Below are 9,324 nucleotides of genomic sequence, written 5' to 3' on the forward strand. Positions count from 1 at the left end.
GCCAGTCCTTAGAGCCCGGGAGCACCGTACCGTATCCCCAGCACTGGCTAAAGCCTGGCACACAGCACGGGTGCAAGACATATTTGTGCAAATGGATGAATGAGCTGGATCTTAAAAGGAAGCAGCCTTAGAGCCTGTGGTGGAGGCTCCGGGGGATAAAGCTGAGGCAGGGTGGGCACTCCTGAGAGGCTATGGTCTGGCCCGTGCTTAGGGACCACATTGAAAAGAGCTCCTCACCATCGAGTCCCCTCTACTTGCTCTTAAAAAACAGGAGGGGAGGAGTCCAGGAACCCAGGCTCTGCGGGGACACCCGTGGTCAAGGTAGGGCTGCATCTCCAACTGCAGGGCCTTGGGGCTGCCTCAGTCTCCCGTTAGAGAAGCAGGACAGAACTGAACGGGCCTCTGAGACCAGGACAAGTGCTTTTAACTGTAGGTGGCAGGCATATTGGAGGATGCCAAATCAATTTAATGGGCCATGACATGCTAAAAAAAAAAAAAGACTAGAATAGAACAGAAACTATCAGCATGCATCGCACTCAGTAAGGGAAAGTACTGTTTTGTTTCATAGCTCTCTCTATACAGAACTTTTTTTTACATATTTATACCTGAAAGAAAAGTTTTTGTGTACTAGACTATAATGGATGTAAAACGTATTTCTGACTGAGGGTTGATGTCAAAATCTTTAACAAACAATGATCCAAGTCCACTCCCATTATGCACAAGGGAAACTGAGACGCAAAAGGGGAAGGGGCTTCCCCAAAGCCACAGGGTCAGCCAGAGCCGAGCTGGGCCAAGCTCACGCTCCTTCTGCTCCTGGCCACTGGCTCAGCGAGGAGTCCCTGGACAAATCTGGAGAAACAGCCCCCTTATGCCCTATTCCCTGGGCTGGGGCTGTTCCCATGGGTCCTTCCGCCTTCCCTTTCTCTGTGGGGTTGTCACAGGAGACCTTCTTCTCCTCTCCAGGCTGCCCTATAACCTCCAGACCAGGTGGGGCAAGGAGAGGGTGGGTAAGGACCATCCCCGGGCACTGCCATCGCCCACCCGCCTGGTCGTTCTGCCCTTCCAGACTCAGACCCCACCTGGATCCGTTCCATGCAGTCCTGAGGGGACTCGGCTGACACACACTGGATCTCTGGCTTGAGCCTCTGCCGGCTGAAGGCCACAGCCATGTCCCCACACTTCTGGATCTCGGGAGTGGACAGCACACACCAGTGCAGGTAGTGGGGCAGCCCTGTTGAGTGTGGGCATGTGGTCACTGCACGCTGCCTGCTTTAGGGGCCGCCCTGAGCAGGGCCTGTGCAGAGGGAGCCTTGGAGGCCGGCGCCTCAGTAGAAAGAGCTTGGAGTCAGATCTGAGGGGAATTCTGGCTCTTTTCCTCATTAGCTGTAAGGGGAAAGTTATTTAACCATCTGATCCTCTGTCCTCATATAGAAAGGGGATAACTGTACCTCTTTCTAGGGGCTGTGAGGAGGTGTGAGGCACAGCCTGGCTGCTGTGTACCTAACTCAGTGGCACACCGTGTCCTTGTTCATAGGTGGAGGATACGTGGGGGAGGGGGCTGGAGGAAGGAAACCCATTTGTAGACTGCTGCAGAGGTCGAGGTGAGAGGCAGTGGCTGAGCCAGGGAGGAGGAGGAGTGAGGCATTGTGGAGGGAAAATGACAGGACTTGAAGACTTCGGTGTGAAGGGGTGAGGAGACCCTTCCCAAGACAGGCCCTGATGGCCTGGATGCCACCCCCTGGAGAGGCGGGGCTCTGGAGATGTTTGGACTCTGGAAATGTTTCCTCCCCAAACCCCCAGAGGCAGGCGATAGAAGCGACAGGTTCTGGTCAAGACCAAGGGGCACATCTACCAGGGTGGGCGTCCTCCCCTGGCCACCTCTCCAGAAAGCCCTGCCATTCTTGTGCTTAGAATGGGCTGGGGACAGCGGGAGAAGAGATGGGTGAACTCACGGTTGGGATCACAGAGGAGACCCTTCATGGCATGCAGGTACTCAGGGCCCAGCCATGCCTCGTAGGTCTGTGTGGCAATGGGCACCAGCTCAGAGGTGGCATCTTTGAATAGCAGGTTCTTCTGGCCATAGGCCTCAGAGCTGAACATCTGGAAGCTACTGTCCTCGTGGCTGAACAGGCGCTGTGTGTCGAGGGGTGGGGATGGGGGCTGCTGAGGCTGCCGAGGCCACGTCCCTTATCCATTCCTCTCCCTGCAGCCACCACCTCCTTCTCGTGCCCTCATGCCAAGCGCCCACTCTAAAGGCCGGGTGAAGACCACCTCCCTCCTTCTCTGGGCTCCCCCAGCGCATTCTACCTTGTCCCACTCAGCTGACTGGACACATGACTCGTGGCCCAGGTGCGGGATGGTACTGAGGACAAGCAGGGAGGCAGGGCAGTGGTGGCACGAATGGGACAAACTAAAGCTGGTGTGCCCAGAAGCCAGAAACTTGCTGCTCTTGTAAGCAGTGGTTCTAGCAAAACGTTATTCACATTTAATTAATAGTGTATTGCACATTTATTTGTTTTGTCATTTTGTTTATTTGCTCCTATGTTCTAATTTTGGTTTTAAGATCCACAAGTACCAGGGGCTTTCTCTGAGCGGTGTCTGAGTCCCCTGGTCTCTCCTCTCTGGCCCGCCCTCCTCACTGCCAGCTAGCACAGTCGATTCCTCCTTACGCTGACCTGGGCTGAGGTTGGACACCACAGAGAACTGGGTCCCCAGTTGGGGTCCATCCCAGGGGAGAGTCTCTGGTTCTCGCCCACCCTAGTCTGGCTGGCCCAGCCCCAGGATGGCTCTAGCTCAGAGCTCCCACCCTGGTGACAGACAAGAAGGTCCGGCACCATTCCAGAAGTTGTGCATGAACTCACCTGGCCCTGAACTCACCTGGCCTTCGTTGAGCAGCCGGAAGATGAGGCCCCCGTCTGTGTCAGCCCGGACCACCACAGCGTGAGCGGGCACCCTGGCCAGGTGGCATTGCCTCCACTCGGTGATGTCAGCCCGGCTCCCATCCCGGCACAGCAATTCGAAGTCCTGTGACAGCAGCACTTGGCCCCAGGAGGGCAGGGTTTTTCCTAGGGAGGTGGGAAGGCCTGTGGTGAGCCAAATCCTGTTGGAGGGAGGTGCTTGGGAGGGCCTCAGGGAGGGCTCATGAGAGGGAGCCTGAGGAGAGGCTAGGATGTTATAGGCTGCAGACCCACAGTGAAAAAACTCTTCCAGGAGGTGAGAACTAGAACTTCACCAGGAGGTGAGGCTCAGAATTACAGCAGCGGGTAAGAGCCCAGAACTCAGAATGAAGAGGAGCTCGGTGGCTACACCCTCCAAGACCATGTGTCTCAATAGACTATGTCTATTTTCTTAAATTTTCTACCTCACACCAATTTCTATTTATAAAATAGATTTGAAGCATCTGACAATAATACAACATATGTAAACAGAACTGTTTATTAAAGATAAAAAGAATAAGAGAATAAGAGAAGCTTGGGGCGAGAGAGAGAAATACACCAGGAGTTCATTTCTACCATCAGGCACTAAATTTGGCTCTGAGCAGAGAGCATCAGGCAGCGGGGAGGGGGCCATGATGGAAACAAACTTGATAGAATCCACCCAGAACTGTGTCCCAGAGAGGAAAGTGTAACTCCCCAAAGCTTCCACTACATATTAATACAATATTAATCCAACTATTAATATTTTGGTATATATCCTCTAAGTCCTTCTATTTCCATTCTAGTTTTTAAACATTTTTAATATGGTTAAGAGCATACTTAATAGGCGATGTTGCATCCTCTTTTTTGTTCACTTGTCATTTTAAAGTCTTTTCCCACATTATTGGAAACATTCCATAAAGCTCATTTATAATAGAAAATAAGATTTATTTGAAAGAGTGAATATTGACACCAAGTAGGAAAATTAAGAAGACTAATTTTAAAATGAGGAAGATAAATCTCTGCTAGGAAATAGGAGGGGAACAGATAATTTGTTGGGATCATGAAAACGCCGTTCACTCCAAACCTATTTAAAAACAAAACTCCCAAACCAAAAGAGTAATAGTTTGGAAAACTCCATAAAGGTCATTTTTAATGACTGCATGGTAATTTATAGCGCTCTGAACAATTACTGAGTGTCATTCTCCCCCAACTCCCCTTTTCTCTATTTTTAAACTGCTGCAAAACCCTTGTATAGAAATCTGGGGGATCACTTCGCCTTCCCATGAAACAAATGCATCCCGTAGGTGTTTCGATCTGCCACTCTTGTCTTCTACTGGCTACGGACAATTAAAGCCACATTGCTTCACTACCTTCGACATTTATGTCAATTTCACTCTTTTGCTCTTACCAATCTTTTTGCATGAAGACACTCTTCAAAAAATTACTTCCTTAGATTTCCATTAAAATTTTAAAAGAGCCCATTTTAGCTCCGTATATCCTTATTCTTTCTCCACTTTCCAAATGTTCCTTTGTTTGACTCATCTTGGGCCCAGGTCCCCGCTGCCCATTTTCATAGGATCATCCTGCTCTAGATACAATCCTGTTCTTCCTCCCTTTTTTTTGTTTTTTTTTTTTGATCAATGATATTTTCCTAACTTTTTTTTTCTTCCTACTTTTTAGATCACTTTTTTTTCCTCTCTCAAATCTGGCTCATGTTGTTTGTCTTCATGCATGTCAGACTACATGGCGGACTTTCTGATTTGAAAGGCAAAGATTAACAAAAAAAAGAGCATGATTTAAAAAAATGGACAATGATCAGATATTCTGGAACGGCCAAAACTATAGAGGCAAATGTCTGATTGGTGATTGCCAGGATGGGCAGGGGTAGGGGTGACTAGAAGAAAATTTGGAGGTGAAGGGTCTATTACAATCACTATTTGTAGTGGTGGTTATACAGCTGTATGTTTTTGACAAAACTCATAGAGCTGTATTTCAAAAAGAATGCCTTTTGCTGTATGTAAATTATATCTCAGTTAAAAAAATAAAGGATCCTTAGGCAAATCCAAATTAGGGAACCGTCTATAAAATAACTAGGCTGACTCTTCAAAAGTGTCGATGTCACAAAAAAAAAAAAAAAAAAAGATTGAGAAACTGTTTAAAGTTAAAGGGAACTAAAGAGACCTAACAACTAAATACCACATGCGACCTTACATTATTAGGTCCTGGTCTGAAAAAAATTGCTGCAAAGGACAGAATTGGGACAATTAGTGAATCTGGAATATGGACTGTAGATTAGATAATACTATTGTGTTGTTACATTTCCCAAATTTGATAACTGTATTGTGGCTTGATCCACATCTCCTAGTTCTTAGGAGATGCATACTGAAGTATTAAAGGACTTTTATGCAGACAAATGTACTCTCAAATGGTTTGGAAAGAACACATAAGTATGGAAAGAACACATAAGTATAGAAAGAACAATAAATCAATGTGATGAATGCTAAAGGTTGGAATCTGGGTAAAAAATAAGTGGGAATTCTTTGAATTATTCTTGCAACTTTTCTAAAGCTCAATTAGTTCAAAATTAAAAAAAAACATTTAAATGACAATGATATAATAGATCAATACATAACACTAACCCATCTTTAATAAGACCTCATCCAGGGATAAGGGGTGGCTTCTTCAGATAAGGGGAGAAAAATGACAGGAAAGGAGGTAGATGAGAGCTAGGGCAGAGATTTGCAAATTTTTTTCAAAAGCAGAACCCAATCTTCAAGTGTAAAGGAAACCCAGCGCCATGTACAAATCCGGGCAGGTCAGAGCTGCTCACCTGGCCCGCTTGCCTGCAGAGCGGTTTGAACTCCACTGCTGAGACCCAGCTTCCTTTCCCTGTTCCTGAGGCCAGCCCCTCCCACTCACCATCAGTGTTCTCCAGCACCGTGCTGTGCTTCACGAAGGCCACGTCCCCTGCCCCTTCTGCCAGGCACCTGAGGAGGAGAAACCCATGAGCCTGGGTGGCGCTGAGCTCCCCAAACCCCTTGGCAACCACCCATCCTCCAACTCTAAGGTCTGGCTTGGACTATGGGGTGGTCATGGTGGGCATGTGTTTCAGAGTCATGCCGTCTCAGGTTCCAACTCTCTGGTTTGTCGGCTGTATGGCTTTTCCAATTTGTAGAGCCTTCCTAGCCTTATCACCTGTGAGGTGGGAATGAGAAAGTGGCTCCTATAGGGTGAGGTCCTTTACAGTCTGTATAGAGCCTGTGCAGCCTCGGCCTGAAAGGGTCAGAAGCTTATATGGCAACTAGTATCATCAACAGCCTTAACGCTCGGGGGGTTTTGAAGATGACTCTGTCCTGAGGCAGGGGATTGGGCTATACCAAAAACCCTGAGTGGAAGGGACCAGCACTTTTCTATATCTTCTATACGTCACTGCCCAGTGAGGGAGGCAGGTCAGGGCTTACTGGGCAAAGGGGCTGCCCAGGTCTCCACAGACAGCAGATAAGCAGGGACTGGCTGGACAGACGATACCAGGAAAGGTGAGGTGGGTGACAGTCTCTGGCTTGGAGGACTGAGGACTGTTTCTCTCTCTGTGCCCCAAACGGGCATTTACTCAGATCACATCCTGGAGCTTGGGCATTAGCCGGCTTCCTCCTTCCAAGTGGAAGCACTAAAGCTAGGGTGATTGGAGGGACTCAGCAGGCTTCCATTCCATCCTCCACGAAGCATGTTTCCTCATTTGTGGACAGATGGAAATGTACCACAGCAGTTAGAGATTCTGTTTTGGATCCATGGTGGGCTCATCTAAAGTGACAGCCTGAACCAAGGGGTCCCTGCCATAGTCCCTCACCCCTACCATCCTCCCTGCTGCTCTGAGACACCAGAGTGGGGACTTGGGAGTGGCAAAAGGCTGTTTTGTCATTTTCTTTGCACTAAGCCCTTACTTCTCTAAATATACCAAACATGTTGACTTATGAGCAAATCCAGTCTGGCAAATTCTGGTTTGATATTTTTAAACCAACCAGGGCACATGAACTATATAAAGGGTGCTTTGATGAGATGGAGTGGACGTTGCCACTCCCCCAGGGCCCTTTCTGCGGAGGAGTTGTTTTTCCCTAGTTCTTGTGGCCTCTCTCCCCTGACTCAGCTCCGCCTGAGCGCCAGCCCCGCCTGGCCTCCTCTTACCGGAAGGCCCCGCTGTAATCATAGTATCTCTCCAGGGCGCTCTTGTCACACACGCCCTCTCCAGCGGTGTTGCCCCGGCAGAGACGACAGAGGGACTCGGAGTATCTGGTCTCTCCTGCCCCAGGGACGCAGCTGCCCCCAAAGTAGTCGCTGACAGCTGTGGGAAGGAGGCAGAAGGAGGTCAGTCAGCCACACAGCGCCAAACTCCCTGCCCTGTCCGCTGGGGAGGGCTCAGGCCACTCAGGCTGGAGAGGAGGGCTGCGCTCCCTGGAGACGTGGCTGGACCCTTCAGGCTTCAGTCTGAGCAAAATTGGGGGACTGGGTCTCATCAGTGTTTCCCAAACTAGGGCCACAAAAGTGTGGACATTAGGGAGTGACTGTTATTCAAAAATGGCTCAGGGAAATAAAATGTTTACTCCAAAACAACCACGTAGGACAACTAACTATCAACGAGATACTATTCTCATTGAAGGTTTCATTTCGAAATCAGTATGGGTAATTAATAAAAGTGGGGAAAGAAATAAATTATTACTTAATAAGTATAATTAATTTGATAGGCAACACTTCTCAAAGCACAGGGAGTGGAAGGAAATAGGAGAGGGAGGTGTCATGTGTGAAGAGGTCGGATCTGCATGGTTTCCCAGCCCTGTGTCCACCCTCTTGGCAAATATTTATCCTGTGCTGAGGAAGCCCCAGTGCCACACAGGATGAGCAGGATGCCAACTCTTCACTGAACCGGTCAAATCATGCTCATCATCCAGCTAAACCAAACTCTTCCAAGTTCCCATTCTTGGTCTTCTTTTTGCATCCTCCCAGGGGAGAAGATATTTAATAAATGTGCCAAATGACTGATAAACCACCCAGACTTGGCCACCATCTGAGAGGACAGGGCTTCTGGGCTCTCGTGGGTTGCACTGGTTTACACAGTGTTTGGGGTGGTACGGGGGCAGCGTATACATGTGTATGCATGTGTGTGCATTCCCACATGTGTGTATATGTGCATCTGGGTTTGTGTATGTGTGTACATGCATGCGTGTGTGTGCACAACAGTGAGGAGCCCACTGGGAGGTATGGAAGTTGAGCTCATAACTACGGCTCCCTGTGGTGAGCACATACCCTGTGCCATGCTTTGTGCGAAGATGTGGTGTGAATTATCTCACTCCTCCCAACCTCACAGCGCTGTAGTTAATTTTCCCATTTTACAAGATGAGAAAACTGAAGTTCATGGAGGTAGAGAACCTCTCAGAGGGTAGATCACGCTGAGTTCGGGTTTAAGCCCACATCTATTGGACGCAAAGTCAGGGCTTTAAAAGACCATTGTTTCTCCTGCATGCTCTCGCACCCTGCACCCACCCCCAGAAGCACTGGTCACCTGTGCTGCAGACAGGAGGCAGCATACTTGTGGACAGGGGATTTGGAGACACCCCAAACTCTATTCAGGGGGTGGTGCGATCCTAGGAGAGTGGTGTGAGAATATGTCAGGGACCACCTGACATATTCATCGCTGTATTGTGTCCACTCTGGAAAGACTGACACAGCTGGGTGGCCAGCAGGAGACCAAGAAAAGAAGCCCAAAGCATGAGAAACAGGGCTTCTGCTGAGGCGGCCAGAACGAGGTCTCTAAGTCTACGCCAGGACTCTCGGGGCTTCGCCTCACCCCCGCCCCGCCGTGAACTTTGTTGTCCGTGGCCCCATTGGGATCACTCTCAACTCCCATCCTGTGTGCACGACAGCTCTATTCTCACTGCAAATTAATCGACTGGGGAGCTGCGAGTCTCTGATTAGCCACTTGTGAGCTTTCGGGTACAAGTCAGCAGCCAGTTTGGGTCCTGAAGAAATAGAGTTTCTGACCCTGTAAAGTTGAGGATACATTTCTGGAAATAGTGGCCTGTACCAGGTCTACAGTGGGTGAGGCCTGCGCTTCCGCCATTCGCCACGTTCCAGTGCTTGGCTGTGTGGTGGGACCCGGTGATCAGTGACTGAGAGTTGAATGCTCTGGAGAGACTGTCAAGCAGAAACTAAAGTGGTGGCAACACCAGGCTGGCCAGCATGGAGGACAGAAGGGAGTGATGCCACTGATGAGGACAGGGAGGGCCATGGGAGAGGTGGGACTGTGCTGTTCCTTAAATGAGGTGCAAGATGAAGGTGAGCCTGGAGGGAGGCTCTCTGGGGGGCGGGAGTGGGGAGAGCAGGAGTAGCGGCAAAGAGAGGGAAACCCTGGAGC

At 49.3% G+C, this 9,324-nt stretch overlaps 1 protein-coding gene across 1 annotated transcript in view; it reads right to left on the reverse strand.

Annotated features, from left to right (window-relative positions):
* Positions 1 to 9,324, reverse strand: part of MELTF (melanotransferrin) — a 24,372-nt gene that overhangs the window by 9,165 nt on the left and 5,883 nt on the right. Inside the window, exons 4-8 of the mRNA XM_011383243.2 lie at positions 7,101 to 7,263; positions 5,838 to 5,905; positions 2,878 to 3,065; positions 1,953 to 2,133; positions 1,080 to 1,231 (exon numbers count right to left, since the gene is read on the reverse strand). Coding sequence (XP_011381545.1) covers positions 1,080 to 1,231; positions 1,953 to 2,133; positions 2,878 to 3,065; positions 5,838 to 5,905; positions 7,101 to 7,263 — 752 coding nt within the window. The remainder of the gene's footprint in view (positions 1 to 1,079; positions 1,232 to 1,952; positions 2,134 to 2,877; positions 3,066 to 5,837; positions 5,906 to 7,100; positions 7,264 to 9,324) is intronic.

Source organism: Pteropus vampyrus, unplaced genomic scaffold (genome assembly GCF_000151845.1).
Source record: "Pteropus vampyrus isolate Shadow unplaced genomic scaffold, Pvam_2.0 Scaffold14, whole genome shotgun sequence".
Taxonomy (NCBI): domain Eukaryota; kingdom Metazoa; phylum Chordata; class Mammalia; order Chiroptera; family Pteropodidae; genus Pteropus; species Pteropus vampyrus.